The 22,702-nt window shown below is 41.6% G+C and overlaps 1 protein-coding gene across 4 annotated transcripts in view; it reads left to right on the plus strand.

Annotated features, from left to right (window-relative positions):
• Positions 1 to 22,702, plus strand: part of acap3a (ArfGAP with coiled-coil, ankyrin repeat and PH domains 3a) — a 94,553-nt gene that overhangs the window by 17,870 nt on the left and 53,981 nt on the right. For all 4 annotated transcript variants that reach the window (XM_031290646.2, XM_031290648.2, XM_031290647.2 and 1 more), the window contains exon 2: positions 22,310 to 22,367. In XM_031290646.2, coding sequence (XP_031146506.1) covers positions 22,310 to 22,367 — 58 coding nt within the window. The remainder of the gene's footprint in view (positions 1 to 22,309; positions 22,368 to 22,702) is intronic.

Raw genomic sequence — 22,702 nt, forward strand, 5'->3', positions numbered from 1 at the left:
CCAAATCCACTTTTGCTAGTTTGACAGCGGAAAAAAGGGTCCGTGCGACGGGCGCATGGTTCAAAAGGGTTGTATTTAGTGTCTTCATTAGTTCATAGGTGTGTTTTGGGCGTAACATGCAATAAACCAATCAGAATGCCATCTCCCATTCCCTTTAAAAGCCAGGCGCGTTTGTACCTTGGCGCATTGCTATTATGATGGCGGATTTGCACCATAATATTTTTATTTGTAATCTTTTGCGTTTTGCGTTTGTGTGTTGCTGCGCTTCCCTGTGTGTGTGTGTAACAAGCAGAGTGTGCACGCGCTGTGCACGAGCCAAGGCGCATTTTACTAATGCGCTGTTAAAATAACAATGAAATGCTGCGTTATTGACTTTAGACCAGGTTTTTGTTGGTCAATGGCGTGATCACTTCCCGCTGCCTCAAGATAGCAATACGCCAAGAATTCACCTGAACACCCTGTAAGACCAGCATGCCCATGGGCGCACAGATGGCCGCAGGTGCATTTGCTATTTAAACGATGCGGGCACTGGACGGGAAATTGACAACTGTGTCGGTCTTAAACTAGCAAAGACACTTGCCTCGGGCTTTGCGCTGCGCCGGGTGCCTGATAGGGCCCTCGGTGTCTTCTTGCTCAAAGACATCCAGACCTCGACACAACCGCTCTTCCTCCTGAGCCAATGCACGCTGGACGAATTGTGATAACTTTAGTGATCTAGCGCCATCAGGAAATGTGATGTTTCTCTTTGTTTTACCCCACCATCAAAGACCAAAGACATGAGACAAAAATAAGCAACCAAATCCTCAAATCTGAGAAGCTTTAACCAGCAAGAATCGCCGATTTTTTTTCTCGATAAATTACAATTAACATTTGTTTTATGAGTAATGAAATATCAAACTAATTGTTTCAGTATTTGTAAATGTTAAACCGTTTTATACTGCCCTCAAGCAGCATCCAGGTTCTTGCTCAGGAAGAGCAGAAAGATCCTGTGGTATGTTAAAAAAAAACAAAAAAAAAAACAATAATTTGAATATGACATTTAGTCTAGTTACAGCCTGTTGCATCACACCAGCAGCGGTTTTGGTTCACACGGCTGATTTATCCATTAAAAGAAGTGAGAGTGAAAGCAGGATTGTTGTTTCTTCCTGTGTTGTTTATGGGATTTCCAGAATGACTTCACCGCTGACCACGCAGCAACTCAAGGTTGCGCAGGACTCGGTTGGCAGCATTCCCATTCATTGTCTCTTTTTTTTCTATTTTTTTTTTTTCCCGCTGCATTCCAGTTCAGCTTCCAAGAACTGTGCTGACAGCAGGAAGTTCAGGAGGGGAGCAACACATGTCTGCTGCCAAATTCACTGTAAATCCTGTACTGTGACATTTATAGAGACGTCTGTCCTCTCTGAGTACATCGTCCCATTATGCAGATAGATGTAGCTCTTTGTCTGGGCCGAGTGTCATCACTTGTTGCTAACTGATCTCTGTAATCTCCTATATCTGTGGTTGTAGCACAGACTGGGGATGTATTAGTAGCTAATAGAGCTCTGACCACAAAGCTCCCCCGAGGCTTTTAGGAAGATGAATGGTTGTGTGGAAAACTGCTAAAGTAACAAACCACATTTAATTTGTATCTTAAAAAAAATAAAAAAATAAAATAAAATATATATATATATATATATATATATATATATATATATATATATATTTTTTAAATTTTTTTTTTACAGTTTTTGGAGAGAGGCCAGGTTGTTAGACTTGTTAACAGCTGACAGAGATGAGATGTCGGTTAAAGTGTCCATGGTGAAAGTTAGAGCCCTGCAAGAACACATTGTCACTTTAAAGGTGCTTAAAAGTCTGATTGGAACTACCGATGAATTGGCATTGTTTGGATTTTAACAATTCTGATGCCAATTGCGATTCTTCCTTTCAATTCCGGTTCTCGATTTCGATTCTTTGAGGGGTGGAGTTGAAACGGGTCACATGCTTATTTCACAAATAGAGGAAAGTTTTGATTCAGTGGTGGTTTGCAGTTTTACAGGGCTTTTTCACCATAAAATCAAGCCACACTAGAGCTCCAAGGCTGCAACCCAACAAGCGCCTGGCCGCGTCAGAAACCAAAACTTTTGCATGTTAACTTTGGAACCCATGATCAGATTTGAAACCAAATCTTCCAAACAATTCCAATAAAGAAACAATTCTACTGGAATCGTAATTTTTGATTACGAGATTACTCAGATCTCTGCAGGGTAAGTCCAGACAGCTAGCTAGACCGACCAATCTGAGTTTTCTGTTGCACAACTAAAACAACTTTTGAACGAGCACATGTTCCACCAAAACAAGTTCCTTCCCGGGGCTAGCAGAGGGACCGATATTGTGTCCGGGGCTTAGCGCCGCCCAAGACAATTGTGATTGGTTTAAAGAAATACCAATAAACCAGAGCACGTTTTTCCTCCCATCCCGGAATGCTGTGTGGACTAGTCAGACCATCCTCCATAGAGCTGTGAAGCTAGGAAGGTCTGGCAATGCGAGACTACACGGCTACTAATCCCCCACTGATGCCTAGATAAGCCTCAGTCTTGGACCTACCACTCTCACTGTTCGAGGGACACCCAGGATGCACCACCAATTAAATCACTCGAGGATGAACAGAATAATAATAATAATAATAATAATCGACACAGCTCAAGTTGCTCTGAAAAGATGTTTGTTATAAAGGCGACAGGGGAAGACCAACAGTTGTGTGAGGGAGATGTTGCTTTTAGACACTCTGACTCTTTCATATGACTGTCCTCGGTATTGAAATCTATCCAGCTGCCTGACTACAGAATGAAAGGCGATATTGTGCAGAAGACGTCTGTTCCACAGCTGACCCACAGTTAAAGCTTTGAAATATTAGTGGAAAGGCTGACACAGGAAAGAAAAACCCCTCACAGATCCAACTCCGACGTAGCAAGGAGAAAAGCTTTCCGCCACATTACGGCTTTATAATTGTGGAGTTCAAGCATGTGCAAGCAGAAAGAATTCTGCTTTAACATTCAGCTAATAACTCTGACTGTGCTTGGGTCATGTACCCTGAAATCAATCTGTCTGAGCAGAAGCTAAAATTAGATAATCCAGATGTTTTGCTATTTGTCTGCTGCACAAATCACACAACCAGACGAGTTATAAATGGAAACAATGGTATGTTCATTATTTTAGACATTAAAAGGTCTCAGTGGGCGACTTCAGTGAGAAGAAAGCAGCAGCGTTTGTCACTCTTGCATATTTTGTGCTTGAAAGAGCGTTTTATCATCGAGTGATATCTTTTTACTCGTGTTGAGATGTTTAGTTGCTTTATTCCAAATCATGTGGATGCCTCTGTCACAGTGGTTGGAGGAAGTATTCAGATCCTGTACTTAAGTACAAGTAATACCACACTGTAAAAACAGACTGTTTGTCTGTTAGTTTGTTATTACTCATGCATAAATGTAAAAGCAGGATTTTACTGTTTTTTTACTATACTTTTTTTGTATAAAACTTCAACTAATGACTTTTTATCATGGATTGATCTGCTGATTATTTTCTTAGTTTAGTTTGTAAAAATTCCGATTGCAGTGAGATCACAATTAGGGCTGAACGATTAATTGCATTTGCGATAATATTGCGATATGTTAAAACGTGATTTCCTAATCGCAAAGGCTGCGATTTGGTCACATGACTCGCGAGAGCAAATCAGTCTGCACAACGCAGAGAAAGCATCAACTTAGCACGCTAACGCTACACTGTACCTTGAGCTGATTTCTGTCATTCAAACAACTCTGAGTTGTAGTTTAAAACTTTTACAGCCATTTTAATAAAATGAAGGGTTTTATTCTGGTTCGAGTCCATACGTGCAGTTAATGGATACAGACACGCAGAACTGAAGGCTTGGTTGGCAACTAGCTCTGATTAGCGGTTAGCTCCGGTTAGCTCCGGTTAGCGGTTAGCTCCGTTATAAAGATATGGAGTGGAGGAGCTGCCACTGAGAGGGGTAACAATCAGACTCTGATAAATTACGTTCGGGGAGCTTTCACAGCAGCGTGGCCGCGGTGTTTCAACGGTTTTATTAGTACAGTTAATCCCATGGCAAGAACTCCAGCAACTAGCTAACGCAACGATAGCCTCTCTGAACAAGTGCACACGGCAGCACGCAACTTCACGAGGGGGAGGGGCTGGAGGCAGCTCCTCTCTGTGCACTGTAAAAAAAAATACACTGTTGTGTGTGTGTGTGTGTGTGTATATACTATATTTTTACTTTTTTAACTGTCTAGTGTGTAATTGTGTGTTGTTCATACTATAAAATGATTTATTGTTTGTCTTTGCTGAATAATACAGAAGACAAAGAGCTTAAAAAAATAATCGAATCGAAATCGCAATATTTGGGAAAAAAATCGCAATTAGATTATTTTCAAAAATCGTTCAGCCCTAATCACAATTACCCAGAGCCCAAAGTGACACCTTCGCAATGTATATTGATTTCCAACCAACAGTACAAACATCAACATTATTTCAAATAAATTCAAAGGAAAAGCAGCACATCCTCACATTTTAAAGGTGCTACCATGAAATGTTATTGCATTAAAAATGACTTCAAATAGTTGCCTTTTGCTTTTTTTTTTTTTCTTCTGTCAATCGATTAATCAACTAATAGTTTCAGCTGTACTTGTGTAAATTGTTGGGTAGTTTTAATTTATAACGAAACATCATATTTTATAAGCTCTTCGTATGTTTTCTGTGCACAAGTTTTTTTCCTCTGAAATGAAGTGGAATAGAAGTAGAAAGAAAGAAAGAAGAAAATACACGAGGAAAGTACAAATACCTCAAATGTGTACTCAAGTGCAGTACAGCTAGATAGAACTGTCTGCATGATGTTTTGGGGGGATCTGTTAGCGCAGACTGCTTTTGAATTTGAAAAGAGCGGGAAAGGCCACTTCAGCTGTTGCTGTTGGTCAGTGGCAGCCTGTCTCTCTCTCTCTCTCTCTCTCTGAAGCGTTACTCTGAAGCAAACGGGGTGAGACATGCTCAGTTTTTCTCTTTTGGCAGGCGAAGCCACATCTTTCCTGAGCTGCCTGAGCCTGGAGTGTGATCAGAAGGTGGGGGGTGGGGGTGGGGGGCTGAGGGCAGCTGCTCGCTCCCCAGGGGTCGAGTCACTCTTACAGGGTAGCTGTGGGGTCAGGAGTCAGGCTTTGGCAGCCAGTACCTACTGTACTAGGGCTGGGACGATATGCTTTTGTCCCCATTCAAATCTATCACGATAAATGGGTGCTGCCAATTTGATTTGTATAGTGATTTTCATTTATTGCGATTGAATAATCCACTTCTAGAGACATTGTGTCGTGAGACATTTTTAAAAACTAATTGTTTTCTAATAATAATGCACATCAAATGTCAGTCAGCCAATCTGACATATGTAATTTCATTTGTAAAGAAGAACATAACATTGATTTCAGATTTTTTTCCCCCCACCCCTCGTATCTACTGTATTTGTGCATGAGTGAGTGAGGCGTGAAAGTGCTGCAAGTACAGTAACGTTTGGTCGAGGGATAAGGTGCAGTGAGGCAACGATTACATCATCAGAATGTCTTCAGTGTTCTTGCCACGGTAGTGTTCAGTGTCTAGGTAGAAATATCTCAACAGCTATTGGATGGATTGTCACGATTGTCACATTCAGGGTCCTCAGAGGGCGAGTCCTAATGACTTTGGTGATCCCCTGACTTGATCCCCTGACTTTTCCTCGAGCGCCACCATGAGGTTGATGTTTGTGGTTTTTGAGTGAAACAACTACAGTAGGGTTTCGCAGTTTTGTACAGATATTAATGTTTAGGATGAATTGTTATAACTATTGTTATACTTGATTTCTTGACTTTTCATCTAGCACCATCATCAGATTAAATTTGTACAATACTTTGGTTTATGACCAAATATCTGCTAGCGGTAGTTAGTGTTAATTGGCAACTGTTAGCATGCTATCACGTTAAGCCTAAGTACAGCCTCACAGTGCGACTAGCATGGCTGCAGATTCTTCATCTTGTTCTATTTTCATTCATTAAATGAAAGGAATAGTTCAACATTTTTGGAAATACGCTTTCTATCCTAGAGTTCGATGAGAAGATTGATAGTATACTCCTTCTGTACGATACAGCTACAGCCAGCAGCTGGCCAGGCTTTCCAACTTTTCCCCTCTGTTTATAGTCTTTATGCTAAGCTAAGCTAACCAGCTGCTGTCTGTAGCCTTACTGTATATTGAATGGACATGTATGAGAGTGGTATGATTCTACTCGTCTAACTTTCGGCAAGAAAGCACATATGTGAATTTCCCAAAATATCAAGCTGTTGCTTAAGTATAGTTTTTATTGTAAATTGTGAAATGAAAAGTTGAAACGAAGACCTGACTCTGATTGATTTTCATCCTTGGACTTTTTCTGTGGTGTAACAACGAACAGCTCTGGCAGGAGTGTTTTGCAGGAGTAAGCTTGGCTGCAGAAGTCTTGTTTGGTTTGAACGTTTCGGCTGAAGAATGTCTCTCTGTTCTTGTTCTCTTTATGTGTGAAGATGGGATTCATCTGCTCCGATTAAAACGGGAATGTTATCCGCAGCTCAGGGGACTGCCTGGCTGGCTGCCTCTGCTGCCTGTGAAACCGTTGGTCGTTGGACAGCGCCAGAACTAATGTCTCTCGCCAAGGGAGGGTCTGAAAATATGCACATGTTGTTCAAGGTCCAACAGAACAGTTAACAGCCTGATACAAGAGGAGGATTTTTAACAGCAGTGAGAATACTTGATTATGTTTCAACCTTTTTCTTTTTGTCCTTCTAAAGGCAACACAATGTGTGATTAACGGTTTGAAAAGACAGATACATGTGTTGATGTCTTCCTTTATTTTCATGCAGGCAGTCCTTTCTTAAAGGGGCATTCCACCCATTTTACGCCTTAAGATCAGTTTACTCATCACGAGAAGGAGTACTAAGCTTGTGAAGACAGTTGTGTAATGCCTTCTGAGGCTTTACAGAGAAATAAAGTCCGAGAAATTGGGGACTGGGGACATTTAGATGTGGACTTTTGTCCGGCAATTGGAGTCTAATGAAAAATGCAATTGAGTTGCATTATGGGAAATGTAAAGCAAGGCAAGGCAAGGCAATTTTATTTCTATAGCACATTTCAGCAACAGGGCAATTCAAAGTGCTTTACATAAAACATTAAAAACCAATTAAAAACTAATAATAAAAAAAAAGATAAAATACGAGAATAAAATTCACAGTGCAGTATAAGAAATTAAAGAAAGGCATCATCAGAAAGAAAGGTCTTCAGCCTTGATTTAAAAGAACAGAGTTGCGGCGGACCTGCAGTTTTCTGGGAGTTTGTTCCAGATATGTGGAGATGTAGGATCCAGTAATTTTTGGGTTCATATTAGGAACTAAAAGTCAGGAAATTTTGGTCTCGGCTGCATCAGTTTTGACCATTCATATCTGTCTGTTGGGACTCTCTTAGTCTATACCGACGACATTTCATTCACGGGATTGTTTAGGTGCCGCCGCAAATTCTGCTGGATGACCCTCTTTTAGGCCGGATGTTCGTTACCTTCCGCTTTCTTTCTGTTGGCGTTCCAAACTCTAGACTATCTGTCCAATCTGAGTTTTCTGTTGCACGACTAAAACAACTTTTGAACCTACACATGTTCCACCAAAACAAGTTCCTTCCAGAGGCTATTTTGTAGCAGCACCGCCCAAGACGATTGTGATTGGTTTAAAGAAATGCCAATAAACCAGAGCACGTTTTTCTCCCATCCCGAAATGCTGTGTGGACTAACCAGACCCTCCTCCGCAGCGCTGTGGAGGAGGAGTCCAATACTAAATTGCTGAAGTACCCATTTTAAAAGTAGCTTTATAACCGGAAATCAAACACTTACAGTATAATAGATTTATGTTGTAACTGATTCACAATGATCAGTCCCAATCAGTTCACAGTCCCTTTGAATTCACACATTTATAAATCAAGCAATCTGATTGGTTCATAGCCGTAATAAAATAACCACATACAATGGCTTTAATTAAAATTCCTTTGCACAATAAGTATCACCCCTCTTCTAAGAAAAAAAACGTTAGAAAAACAAACTGATAGCTGGTGCCAGGGAGGAAATCCTGGTTAAAGCAACATTTTTCATTGTTTGCCAATATATCAGACCAATGTTGGCCCTTTTATTAAATATGGGCCATTATAAAGTCATGTGCTCCCATTCTGATATGATTGAGGTTATTTTTTTTAACCACAGCTACATAAAATCAGTCAGAAAAACCAGCAATAAAATGTATTTTCTCCTTTTTTATTGTTGTTTTTGGTGACTTTTTAATTACTCTCGGTTTTCATGGGCAGTTAAAGTCTCTGTTGAAGATTTAAGTGTCATTTTAAAGTAGATAATTATTCATTGAACATTTGTAATTTCTGGCATAGTGATGGTCATATATAAAGATATTTAACACTGGCATTAATCAACCTTTGGTGTTAGTGTTCAGAAACGCATTAGACTTTAGACTTTATTTGAAACACTTATGATACACACATACAGTATATTTTGCTTCTGTGTGCGGTTTCGTTTTTTTTTTTTCTGTGTGTGTGTGTTTTTGTGCTGCTTTCTGGGGAGACACTTCAAAGCTCTCGGGCTGCTCTTCCTGTCAGGATTTATGTGCTGTGTGGTCTGTGGCGGGCAGAGAAGCACCGCACAGCCGATCCATGAGCATGTAGGGAGGGTTGACAGGGGTGTGGCAGGGACCGAGGAGGGGGAGGGAGCAGACAGGCAAAAGTTCACCATGCACGGCAGGCAGACTGGTCATCTAAGGTGGAGCGCTCAACCTGCCGCCAGACGAGATATCTCCTTCAGACAGAAAAAAACATCAGGGCTGTTGATTTTGGAGAGGTCGTGTTCGGTCAGGGGTGGAGGAATATGTATCGCCAGCAGTGGTGGAATGTAATTAAGTACATTTATTCAAGTACTGTACTTAAGTACAAAATTGAGGTACTTTACTTTTCATGCCACTTCCTACTTCTACTCCGCTACATTTCAGAGAGAAATATTGTACTTTTTACTCTACTACATTCATCTGACAGCTTTGGTTACTAGTTACTTTACAAATTAAGATTTTTGCAAACAAAACACATGTAGTTTATAAAATACAATGTTTTATTATAAATGAAACTACCCAACAATAATAGGCCTACAAGTCCAGCTGAAATGATTTGACCATTAAACATGTAGTTGATTGACATAACTGTTCTGATCGCTGAGTACATTTTCCTAATGATACTTGCATACTTTTACTCAAGTAACATTTTCAATGCAGGACTTTTACTTGCAACTGAGTATTTTTTCTGTGTTGTATTAGTACTTTTAATTAAGCAAAGGATTGGAATACTTCTTCCACCACTGATTGTCAGTCAGACTCCTTTACCTTTTTCAGTCTCCTCTCATGTATTTTCCCGTCCCGTTCTTTCCAGTCCAGACAGCTCTCTGGATGAGAGGTGTTCTGATGTTACAGTGAGCTCAGCTGGGCTCCTCATGCACATACTGTAAGTTTGTGACTATCCTATCCCAGTTCAGGCCAGGCAGCCTGAAGTGTATTTTTTCACAACTTCAGACTCTTCTTTCAGGTTGAGTGGACTGACACCTTGTTGAGTCTGTCATTATGTAAATTTGTTCCAAGTACTGCACAGACTTGGCTGCCTATAGGCATGATGGGTACACTTGGCTCACCTGGTATGACAGCTGCAGTGTCACACGGTCTTGCCGTCTCCCTCTGAGATGATGAGGAAACAATGATAGATTATCGTCCTGCATTGACTTTCTGCAAACCCAGCGATGAAGGTGGCCTGTATCACAAAGCGAGTTTAACTCTGGCTTTCTTTGGGCTATCTGGCATCAACTCTGGGTTATTCTTTTATTTTATAGCTCTAGGCATCTTCATGGGAAAGAAGCAGAGTTGTTAATTACATGTAACATCAACAGAACCATATGTGGCGGACTTATTGTGATATTTATTGAAACTGTGATACTCACAGAGAAATGTGGTTTTATTGCAGCAGGAAGAATCGACTTGCTGCAAAGTGATCACACAATTTGAATAGAACAAGAAGCTATAGAAATATAAGGAATAACATCCAAATATTAAAAGTAAGGCTATAAATAATTGTCCTTTTAAATTTGTTACATGTTCAGTAGGGCTGTCCTCGACTAAAGAAATTCTTAGTCGACTAACACTTATATGATTTTGTCGATTAATCGATTAGTTGATGTAATCGACAGAGCTGTGCTCTTTGAGAGGTGGTTAAGACTAGAAAAGCACAATATAAATGTAGTTAATTAACCATCTGTAAAACTGAGTTTCTCCACAATTAATCCTGCAAAAGCACCACTTTAAATCCTGTGCTTACCAGAAATGTGCTCATAAGTTTCTTGGAAATGAGTAATTAAGCATGAATAAGGATAAAAAATGACTCCTCAACTAAAGAAATCTTAGTCGACTAAGACCAAAACGACCAATTAGTCGACTAATCGACTAAGAGGTGGCAGCCCTAATGTTCAGAGGTATTCAAGTCAGTTTTCAAGTACATTTTATTATAGCCCAATATTACAAATCATAACTTTGCCTCAGAGAGCTTTACAATCTGTACTGCATACAGTACCCTCTGAGAGGAGAAAGAGAGAGAGACATAGAGTGCGGAGACAGTGAGTATGTCTTTTTTTTTTTTGTCTTACTATGAACACACTGTTATCAATATGTGATACACGTTCAAAAATGTAAAGTAAGGCAAGAGCATTTCTGCTGCCAAAGCAGAAACAATGAATTAATGCCTGATGAGGTCTAACCGAAATGTTGAATTGATGATTTCCTTCTAATAAATATCACAAGCTGGTATATTTTTTATTCCAGTTACCATCACAATGTATAGCTTCATGTTATTCTCGGCTGCAGTGATGGAATAAAAGATGTTAAAATGCATGTAGAAAAACTGAATTAGTCCCAAAGATATCTGGCTAACTGTCTAATCTCACTTTATATAAAGGCAGTTAGCACCCCAATTAATACCTTTTATTGCCACACGGGTCGTTTCAGGCTGCAATCATTTCCTGAAAACATCAACTCTGAGTGTGCAGCTTTATTGTTCAGTTTATACGTATGGACAGAAAGGAATCAACAAACATCACAATATAGCACAGTGGAAGTCTGCTTTTACAGTGAAGTGAAATGCACGAGCGACTGAAATGCAGGATAATTGCTACTGAAAATATAAAGCATGCACACATATACTATCTATTTTGAGACACTGTTTCTGATCTAATTTGCATTTCAGAGGGTTCTTATCGCATGCAAAAACAAAACTGTGCAGAATTAGTTTAGTAGAATTAATTTTAACCCTCCTGCATTATTCTATTTGAATGCCTTTGAGGTAGATTCAGTCTGGGTCTCATACAGTATGAATGCAGTTCTGTTGGGTAACTGTTCATGCCGACATAGCTGTCCCCGAGCCTCTGTCCTCGTCAGTGATTTACGAGGCTTTTCATTTGTTGTGAGAGAGGGTACACGTGTGCCCTCCTGCTTAAATAGACCAAGTTGTTTTGGGGGCTTTTCCATGAGGACAAGCTGGGTCAGGTGGCCGTTGGTTCAGTCACCGTTGGTGTAGTTGCTGCTTCACTGAGAGCCTTCAGGGCAGTGAGGGGTTCGGCTTTCATCCTGGTACATTTAGATGACGTAACATCGGACACACGCTCTACAGTAGTACTCAGAGAACGAGTGAAGTAAAGCCTTTTTTTTCTGTTTAAATATTGACAGAATTCTGTTTTTATTATAAATTGTGTAAAAATGATTATCTGATCATCTATTAGTCAACTGACATAAAATTCTACAGCATCTGTTTGGATGATTATTCAAGTTAAATGTTCAATGTAAAATTAAAATGTCAAAAGTTCCCAGAACCCAAGATCACACCTTTAAATAAATTTTTTTCTTTCCCAACCGACTTCATAATTAAAAAGCTGGAACCAATGAATGTTTGGCATATATATGTGATAAATGACTTAAAATGATCACGTAGCAATCAATTAGTTTTCTGTAGATTGATTTATTTCAACACTAATGTGACCCCAAAAGGTTCAAAGGTCCTGTCCCCTCCTGAACTCAACACCAGACGGTGTCTTCACAGACTTGGCAGAGATCAAGACACATGAGGCCCCTGTGTGGAAATAGTTTGGTGGGGAGTGTTGGTGGTCTCTGTATTGAGTCCCCTTAATGAATGAGTGGGTGGGCTGGGGTGGGGGGGTTTGTCTGCGAGGGTAGATGAATGTTGCTGTAGAAACTGGGCTTGGTGAATGGTTGCCACTCAGCTGTTTTGGCTACACACAAGTATTTGGCACATCTAGGGGGGGAGGGATGGTGAGCACTAACCTCCACTTGTAGAAGAGCGACCACGCCAAAGATAATCTGGTATGGAAACGGTACACACTTCCTGTCTCCTAAATGGGCGTGGCCTCGTTTGAACGTCGTGTGGATGGAGAAAAACATGTTTGTATAATGTATTATTATTTTTTCTTTTGCCAACATTAGATATTTACACAGCTAAAACCTATATTTAGCATTACGAAAATTTGTTAAAGAAGTTCCCGAATGTTAGTTTATCTGTGTTTTCAGATCTCGCGAGAGTTTGTTGATGAGACAAACAGCTCTCGTACAAAGTTAAGAGTCTGAATGTTCGGGAGATATGTAGCTCATATGAAAATGGGTCCGATATTTGCTGTGGTGACTATGGGGCAAATTAATCGGTCCTAATCGGTGTTGAAGTTTACTTCTCCCATTGGAACCAATACACCCAGGACCTGCCGCTAGTCTCCTAAACACGCATGGCAGAGACACAGACACAGGAACTTAGTTGGGGTGTCTCGGTCCTAAACCGTCTTCGACCGGGTTTTAATATTTATACTGACATATCTGATGTGAGAACCTGTCCTGAGACATACATGTTAACCCCGTGATGGATAGCATCCATCCAGTACATGCAGCTAAATCTAAAGGCTTAATGCCTCCAGCATGTTGTAATCGAGGCATAGATGAGCAAATATAGCTGCAGCAGACTTGTCACTTCTGTGAAGCCATTAGTGCAGATGTGTGTTGTTGAAGAGGCTTTCAAGTTAACTCAGCGACAGCGGCGCACTCAGTACAGTCTGGTGCAGAAATGTGAGCGGCGTTTAAAGTGCGGCCGAGCTCTCTCCTCCATAAGCACAGAAAGCAGGCATGTTTTAAGTATGAGGAATGCATCTAAGCTTTCAAGTGGAAATAAAAGCATGGGCTTATGAAACAATAGTCAGGGCTTTGAACACATGTTGAGGAGGGTATTTCCGGAGACATTTGAACTCCCACTGCACCTTAAATGCATTAGGATTGGGTTACGACAGATTATGGGGCGATGTAATTCTTAAATTGTTAGGATGATGATGTGAATGTGGCGCGAAATGCATGAGTGCAAACGTTTCTTTTCGATTTATGAGGACTATGGTTAACTGCTCCTCAGATCTCTGCAGGGTAAATCCAGACAGCTAGCTAGACTATCTGTCCAATCTGAGTTTTCTGTTGCACGACTAAAACAACTTTTGAACGTACACGTTCCACCAAAACAAGTTCCTTCTCGAGGCTATTTTGCAAAGGCGCCGTTGCTCCGTCCAGCACTTAGCGCCTCCCATGACGATTGTGATTGGTTTAAAGAAATGCCAATAAACCAGAGCATGTTTTTGTCCCATCCCGGAATGCTGTGTGGACTAGCCAGACCCTCCTCCGCAACGCTGTGGAGGAAGGTCTGGCAAAGCGAGGCTATGGAAAAGCTAACACCGTCCAAACTCTTTTAATGTTGAGTATCATACTAAATATAACTGAATCCAAAGCTTGACAGGCCTGCTTTGCGTAGTAACGGTGGCTAAGCTATGATTGGACGGTTGTTATACTGGGTAGGATTTTTTAGTGCTAGGCATTGCATAGCCAGAGGGTGCCTCCTTGACCCTCCATTAGTTCATGTTGCGGTCTGGAGAAGGGGGTGGGGAGGAGGGGGAAAGCCGGGCCGGGCAGGGGGGGCATTAGGAGCCATGCAGCTAAGAATAACCCGAGCTGCTGTTCAACGTAGCTGAAGAGAAAATGCTCAGGGATCCCAACCCCCTTCAGTGAGCCAGCCAGCCCTGCATCCAGCCTCAATTAGGACACTAAAGCAATCAATATTATAACAAAATGCTGCCATTTCTCCAGCCAGGAAGTGCCATTATCACAATGGGGCCCTTAGACAGACGGGGCCGCCCCCGTCTCCAACCCCTCCACCCTCCACCTCCTAGCCTCCCAAACTCTCCACACTGATGAAACCTTCTGTGGCAGGTTTTTGATTAAGATTAAAGATGCTGAAGAGCAAACAGCAGATTGCTATCAAACAGTCTGCTGATTGCAGAGGATCACTTGAAGCTAGCATGTAGTCTGCTCTACAGCTGTTCTCATTTGTATGCTGGCAGAAAGACGAGAGGGCGCTGACATCGCTGCATCACTGCATCACTCATTGGCAAATTTGCTCTCCCCAGCGGGCCGCCGGCTGTAGGTTTAGTCGGTGTGCAGCAGCTGGTGGTTTGGTTGGGGGGGGGGGGGGGTCACAGCTGTATTTTAGGGGTCACTACCTGGGCCCAGTGTTGGCTCCCTCCTTAGCATCCCACCTGCTCGTTCTCCATTCAGACCACCAGGCTGCTCTGCTGCGATTCACCCTCCAAAACACAACCCTCTGGGTCATCTGTGCCCAGCTGAATCTCTCTCAGCCATCCGGCTCACACACAGCAGCCAAGCCACAAGTACTGGACTTGGGTACAAATTTAAGACACTTCACTTGAGTATTTCCATTCTATGCTTCTTTATAGTTCTCCTCCACTACATATCAGAGAATAATATTTTATATTTTTACTCCACTTGCATTTATTTGACAGCTTTAGTTACTGGTTACTTTACAGATTAATATTTTACATACAAAACATATAATAAGACAAGTCAAAAATGGCATCAGTTTGACCAACTCCACCAGGGCCATTGTTCTGTATTATAAGTACTTTTAGTACATTTAGCTTATAACATATGTTTTTACTTGAGTAACATTTTCACAGCAGGACTTTTAACTGTAATTGAGTATTTTTACAAAGTGGCATTGCTGCTTTTCCTTAAGCAAAGGATCTGAATACTTTTTTCCACCACTGCTTGCTGGAATAATGGAAACGTCTCTCTCTGAGATGAAGTTTGCAGAACCTCTAAAAGTAAAAAAAGAAAAAGAATGCCACCTTGGAAAACATGTTGTTCATTATACTGTTTGAAAAGGCTTTCAGCATCATGTGAAACTAGTTAAGACGTGCAGTGGTTCATAAATGAAAGAGAAATGGAGGTATTGTGCGACTTTGGGCCAGTAAACAGCACCTCAGACGTTCCTCTGGACGCCCAGTCAGCATGTAGAAACCACCGGAGCTGCAGCTTACTCAGCACAATCTCAGCGTCAATTATGTTTTTACACTGCTGCTTAACTGTTCCATGTCACATAAGTTATCCCAGGCTAATTCTGCATACAAACAGGGGCATGTAGGCCTAACCTCAATCTGCCTTGACAAATTATAAACGTATGAAGTGGCTGCTTAACTGCTGTTTGGCAGTCTCCTGATGAGATTTTGATGGTGTGTGAGGACGGTCATCTCTTGTCACAGTAGCCGTGTTGTGAGTCATGTTATTATGTACTTAGCTTCTGCGCTCCCCGTGGTGTGAATAAGGGTCAACTCTCAAGCACATCGGGGACCTCTCCGGCCCACTTAGGAGATGGTTAGGGGCCCGGGGGGGAAACCGTGTGCATCCAATATGGGAGGCATGTGCAGTGAGACAGGGCAGTGGTGGGGTTACAGCCTGGGGGGGTGGGGGGGGGGGGTTAGCAGGAGCAGCTGAGCCAAAATCTGCACATCTGGGCTGTCGCTATGTTAAGCCACACTTGTTCAGCTGCATTTGGAGCAGCGCTGTGTAGTGAGTTCCTTTTTGAAATGTAGCCTTTTCTTTGCCACAAAATGAAATGTCTTCAGTGTTTGTCCCACACTTCTGTATTTGGCAAGATGTAAATGCCATTGAAACATGATTTACGCATGATTTTTAACCCCAAACACATAAAGCTCTGTTAGGTGGGTTTAATGCAGGGTTATAAAGCACCAAGGCACTGGTTCCCAATTTATTTAGCTATGGTTATGAACTGTGAGCAATTTAACCAAAGAGCGATATTTTCTTGTCATATTGTCAGAAGTTTCACAAGGGACGAAGACAAGTTATAAACATTGTGTGTAATGTTTTGCCTTATTCTTTCCTATCTTGTTGTGACAGGAAACATACGGTTTCATGTTATTTTGTGACCCCTTAGGGGGTCTCGACCTCCACGTTGGGAACCACTGCTCTAAACGCTTTTGCGAGTCAGCTGTCAAAAGCTGGTCATGAGCTGCGTTGTCTAAAAAAACTTAGAAGACCAACTACAAGCAAGAACATCAGCCATAAAGATTCACAGCTGTTAAGTCTAAGACAGAAACTAGAAAATAAAGGCTTGATACAGAGAGGATGACATACCTATTCTATCTTTTTTAAATTACATCTCACAAAAAAGATGAAATATAAATTGAAGGACAATTCCGGCGCAAAATGAACCTAGGGGTTAATAACATATGTGTACCGAGTCGACCGTTCTCTGGGATCTGTTTTCATGCTAATCGAATGTGTCTGTAGCTGGAAACTAGCTACCGCAAACCGGTTTAGCTGCTAACGCTAGCCTTTGGGGCACAGGGTACAGCACTATTTCCACACCACCAACAAGGCTCAAAATAGCACCACACTTCTACGGTAGCATAATGAGGGTCCCTACATGTAAACCGAAGCATTGAGAACTGAAGAAGTGTATAGACAGTTATTAAAAAGATAGATTATAAAGACTGTACCGTTCACTATACAGGCAGGCGCCATCTTGGGAAAACAGTCATGACCAGTCGAACGATGAACGCTGTGCAACCAGTAACCAGTAACATATAGCTCAAGCAGGGGGTTCGTGTGCCGGAATTGTCCTTTAAAGAAAAGCAAAAATACCCTTTTTCTTAACCCATCTTCATCAACTTTCATTTATACGGTCCCTTTTAAAGGGGAACTTTGCAGGGTTTTTTTAGGTTAATTTACCTTAACTGAACAGCTTCGGAGTCATTGGAATGGTAATATGCTTTTTTTTGAGTTGAATGGTGGTCATCTCGCTCCCCCCTAGCGCCTGTGAGCGGTCTCAGCGTCAGGAAGTATCGCGTGATATCAGGTCTCGCGATGTAACAATTTGCTTCACGGCACTGCACACATACGCCCATTCAGGAACCGGCTAACAAGGTAGCGATGGAGTTTTTCACACTATTGTCATGGCTGAGCCGGCAAAAAAGAAGCAGAAAGCTAGGAAAGCATTGTCGGAGGAACAGAGAAAGAGGAAACGGCAGACTGACCGAGCGAGTTTTTACACAGTGTTGCCAAATATCTATTCCGAAGCTGTAGGGGGAGCTCTATAGAGAAACCTGCATGCAAAAAGCGCCCCTTTATGGGATATCGTCAATTTGATCTTCCACAAAAAACCTTGTATACCCATTTAAAGCATGTCTGAAGTCTGCACATTGATATTCAAACCACAGTGAAATAAATTAAAAGCAGGAAGATCAGAGCTAAAACACCGATATGCTTTGGAACATGTGCTGGCAGTAAGTGCCTAATGAGTTAAAACATGCAAAGCAACCAGGATGGTCCATTGAATATAGATTTTTAATTTCCTAATGAACATAATATTAAATGCAGAATATAATTATTTTTTAAGTTTTGCTTTGAGGGACCTTTGACAAAGGTGCTGCAGATAACATTGCGGTTAATCTTACAGTATGTACAGTATCTGTATCTGTGTTTTTGCTAGTTTAAATGGGTCATTCATGAACTGTCTTGGGTATCTGTAGACATTTAAACGTTAATAAAATATCAAAATAATGTTTCAAGATCAGCCTGGCTGCTGCTGAAAGGCGTTTGGGGGGGGGGACGAGCCTCCTGAAAAGCCTGAGCTTTATCAGCATTATCACATAAAAACGGGCAGTTTCCAAAATGACATCAGCAATGAAAACAGCTTTGCGCACCGCAACATTATCCCTGGGTGTGGTTGGCTGAAGGCTGTTCAGCAGGAGATCAGTTGAGGTTAAAATAACACACGTCCACATATGGAATAATATGGTATTGATTATTTTAGTAATGCATGTTTCCATTCAGCATGAGTCGAATCTTTTGACAGATATTTCCTCTCTGGAGTAATGCTCTGCCCCCCCTCACTTCCTCAGATCCTTTAAAAAAAAAGAGATGTAAAGAGAGTAAAAGCTGTGGGGGTGGAGAGGAGTATGGGAGCATGTGCCATCCTTCGTCCCCGGAGCCTCGGCCAAGCAGGCTAATCCATCCAAGGCCAGAGACAAAGAGATGAGACAGAGAAACAAGTTTTATATCTTGCCAGCCGTGGCCGATATATGCCACAGATACTCTCATCACGGAGCTGTGCGTGTGTGTGTGTGTGTGTGTGTGTGTGTGTGTGAGTGTGTGTGTATGTGTCTTGTCTGTATCTGTGTGTGTCTGTGTCAGTGTCTGTGTAGGGATTCGTTTCGACGATGATGCAAAATTTTTGTTGAAGACCTATTTTTTAGAGGGGAAACGAGACTAAAACTAAATAAAAAGTATTGTGATATGTATATTTTTTGTCAGTGAATAAAAACTAAATCATGTGATGGGCAAATGAACTAATTACCATTTAAATGCAAAGTGTCATTCAACAACCTGCGTGCATCTGCAGAATCACACACTGTAGCCGAGCTCTTTGCGCTCGACGACACCTGTGACCATGGTAACTGTACACGACAAAGATGGCTTGTAGCCTCAAAATACTTAAAAGACATGAAAATGAAAAAATGCATGACAAAAGTGAGACTCAAATTTGACCAATGAAAACTAGACCAAACTCGACCGTGTTAGCATGCTGACATTTTCTAATTAGCACTAAACACAAAGTACAGTTGATGCTAATGGGAATGCCATTAGTTTGGCAGGCATTTGGATGTAAACCCAAGTCAAAGGATCTCCAAAGTTATTACAGTTCATCCTCTGGGCACCATAAAGGTCTGTACCAAATTTCATGGCATGTTACTGAGACTTTTTACTAAAAGCCCAAATCTGTCAACCCGATGGTGGCATTAGAAGAAAAGTCAGAGTGTCCCCACAGTCGGAGAAAGATAAAGAGGGAGATCTGTATATATGTTATGTATATATTTGTTACACTTCTATTTTCATTAATACATTTGATTGCAATTTTACACAGCTCTGTTTACACTTTATGGTAGTAGGTTGTTTTTTTTCTTCATGTTTTTCTTATTTCAGACTTGATTTGGCAATGTAAACATCTGTTTCCCATGCCAATAAAGCCCCTTTGAATTAAATTGTGATCAGCCGTTTCTTCATGAAGGACAGAGAGAGAGAGAGAGGTGTGCAACAATCGGCTGTTTTTCCTCGAAGGGATAGTCAATGAGACACAGTGTGATTGGACTGGGAGATTGGCACTCGGCTCCTTAGAGGGAATTGTGTACTGTCTTGCCTTTGTTTTGGTAGCTGTGGCGTTTGCTGTAGCTTCATCGTCTGCTTTACGTTTACCCAGCAGTCCTTTGACAAACTTGTTGATGCTTTGCTAGCAGTTCAGCAGAACCATGCATAATTTATTGCTCCAGGCGCCCCCCAGTTTGGGAACCACTGCTTTGGGGGGAACATGAATGTCTGTAGAAAATTTCATGGCAATTAATGCAACAGTTGTTGGGATATTTCGGTGCGGACCAAACTGGTGACTGACTGGCATTTCCATTACTTGAGCCACAATGCTGGTGTGGCTATAAATGTGAAGATTTGGTTGAGGTATGCAGAGCTGTGACTATATGAAGAGGCTGGCTATTGGTGCTATTTATACTCTAATGAAGCCACAAAGTCCCACTGGGCAGCAGGAAGCACATAATAGCTAAGTTTCCATCCACTTGTCAATCGAATTATCTGAAGTTCGGTAAAAAAAAACTCATGCGAATAAAGCTGGTGAAAGTGTTTCCATCCAGCGGCTTTAAAGCGAATAAAAACCTGTGCGTAATGACGTCACATGCTGTTTTGCGATCAAATTGGTATATCGAATTGATTTTAGACATCTTAAGGTGTTTCCATTCATTTTCGCACTGAATCGCACAACATTCAAGCTAACTTTTGCGAACAAAGTTTTGCTAGACAAAATGGATCATGCCATCTACCAACAAATTATCAATATTGCACAAGTTGTAATAGTGCTTATGTGCCAGCTGATAGCGACATGTCAAGCTATAATAAGAAAACAACGACACTATCAACACATTGCTATGATGATGCAGATGCAGATGCACGTAAATGCCCGACAACAACGGAGGCGGCCTGTGGTGTGGGAACGACAGCGCTCCAAACTGTTCTGGGAGATCGTGGTTCAGAGACACTTCACGGAAACCCTTTGGTTGAAGCATTTTCGGATGACCAAGACAACATATGACCTGTTGTATCATTTTTTTGGCCCGTCCCTTTCCCCAGATGTCGCAAGCTATCGCTCTCCAGTTCCAACCGAGAAGCGTATCGCCATTGCGCTCTACAAACTGGCTCCATGCGCAAAGTACAGAGTGGTAGGCGAAACGTTTGGAGTCAGCAAAACCACCGTGCACCGGTGTGTTTACGCCGTGTGCAATGCCATACGAACGAGGATGATGCGAAGGTATATATACCTACCTGGAGTGGAGGAGGCGCATGATATCTCACTGCGTAACTCCAGAGCGCACCTTGTGCCATAGCTGTATGGCGCAATAGACGAGACTCATGTCCCGATTAGACCCCCTGCTGAAGGCTACAGGGATTTAGTCAATAGAAAGGGCTGGCCATCAATCGTACTACAGGCTGTGGTAGACGATCGTTGCATCAAAAGGGACATTTGTGTCGGCACTCCCGGTAGTGCGTCTACTTGTTCGTCCACTTGCATCTGTCTTTGTTGACACCCGCCATGTGTGCAGACAGAGCGGAAATATTGGGCGGAAATGAACTAAAACTTATTTTTCTTTGTTTTGTGGCAGGTTGCAACCATAAAATGACTTAAAACTTAATCGCAATTCATTATTTATTCGGCAAATAACGTTTCCATCAGTGTTTATCGCATAAGCCGTATATCGATCAAGATAAAATCCGATGAGACCGAACGTATTTCATTTGAGTCGATATTCATGAAATTCAATCGAATTTTACTGTTTCCAGGCATTTTTCATTCGATATCATTTAATTCGGATAAAAATGTGTGGATGGAAACATAGCTAATGTCAGGATGAGCAGCAGGCTATGAAGGCATTGATCTGTTCATTATACACACTGCTTATTGGGGGGGGGGGGTCGATTCACTTAAATATTTTCTGTTTATACGGTACCGCCGACTACATCATATCAGTTTTCTAATTTTTCAAATTTTTGTTAAAGAAGGAAAAGAAAATAGCAATACTCAATACTATCGAATCGCAATACTTCTATAATCGCAATAAATGAAAATCACAATACAAATCGAATCGGCACCCATGTATCGTGAAAGAATCAAATCGGGACTCAAGCATATCGTCCCAGCCCTTCTCCTTATTGACATCAGTATGTGGAGAAGCCGGGGAGTGGTGCATTTAGGGGCTACGTCATGCAGCTGTGAGCCTCTGGCTGTAAATCACACCTCTCTCTGTGGTGCGGTTGGGTGTGGTATTGGTTGTGGTGGTGTTGACAGTAAAAGTAGGTGGATTGGGGGTCGGGATGTGCCAGACAGCCGTGTTCCCCCCTCACCGTGTCGAGACCTCGTCTGTCACATTGTTTTGACAGAGCGGAACTGCTCCCAGGACGGCGTCTCGCTCCCTTAAACCACACCCAAACTCTCGCCTGTTGCTGCTCGAACAATTCCTGGCTTTGGCTCCCTGAAAAAAAACTCCATCTGTCAATCACAGATTTATGGAGTGTCTTTATGCTTTCTGAGAACGTGGGAAATCACACGCAGATTTTTTTGAACGGCTGTTTTCCAAACGAGATAAATGACTTTTAATGGAATTTCTTTCAGTTATCCAGTAACACATTACCACACATGCTTTAAACAGCTTCTCTCGTTTCTGCTTTTCAGGGCAAATATTGATGAGGTGGAGACAGAGGTGGTGGAGATCGAGGCGAAACTAGATAAGGTAAGACATTTGATATTGTCACTGCCAATGCACTTTATCTGTCATCTGGTCCTGTAAAGCTATTTAAATCCTCTGTACTCTATGGGTGAAAACTTTCAAGCATGTTGCTGTTCTCGCTGCACCCCAGTCACTGATACCAAAGCTGATGTTTGTATCATCTCCCCAGTAAACACAGTGTAAACCACCAAAGTGAAGGGCTGGCAGCAGATATGACACTGAATTTCTGTCCGCTTATACTCAAACTGTCTCAGAAAAGTCAAATCAGAGCAAATTTTTTAAGAGCATCTCAAAACCCATTTGTGTTTCTGTCTTTTGTCTTTGTCTTTTATTTTGTA

Source organism: Sander lucioperca, chromosome 12, assembly GCF_008315115.2.
Source record: "Sander lucioperca isolate FBNREF2018 chromosome 12, SLUC_FBN_1.2, whole genome shotgun sequence".
In the NCBI taxonomy this organism is placed as follows: domain Eukaryota; kingdom Metazoa; phylum Chordata; class Actinopteri; order Perciformes; family Percidae; genus Sander; species Sander lucioperca.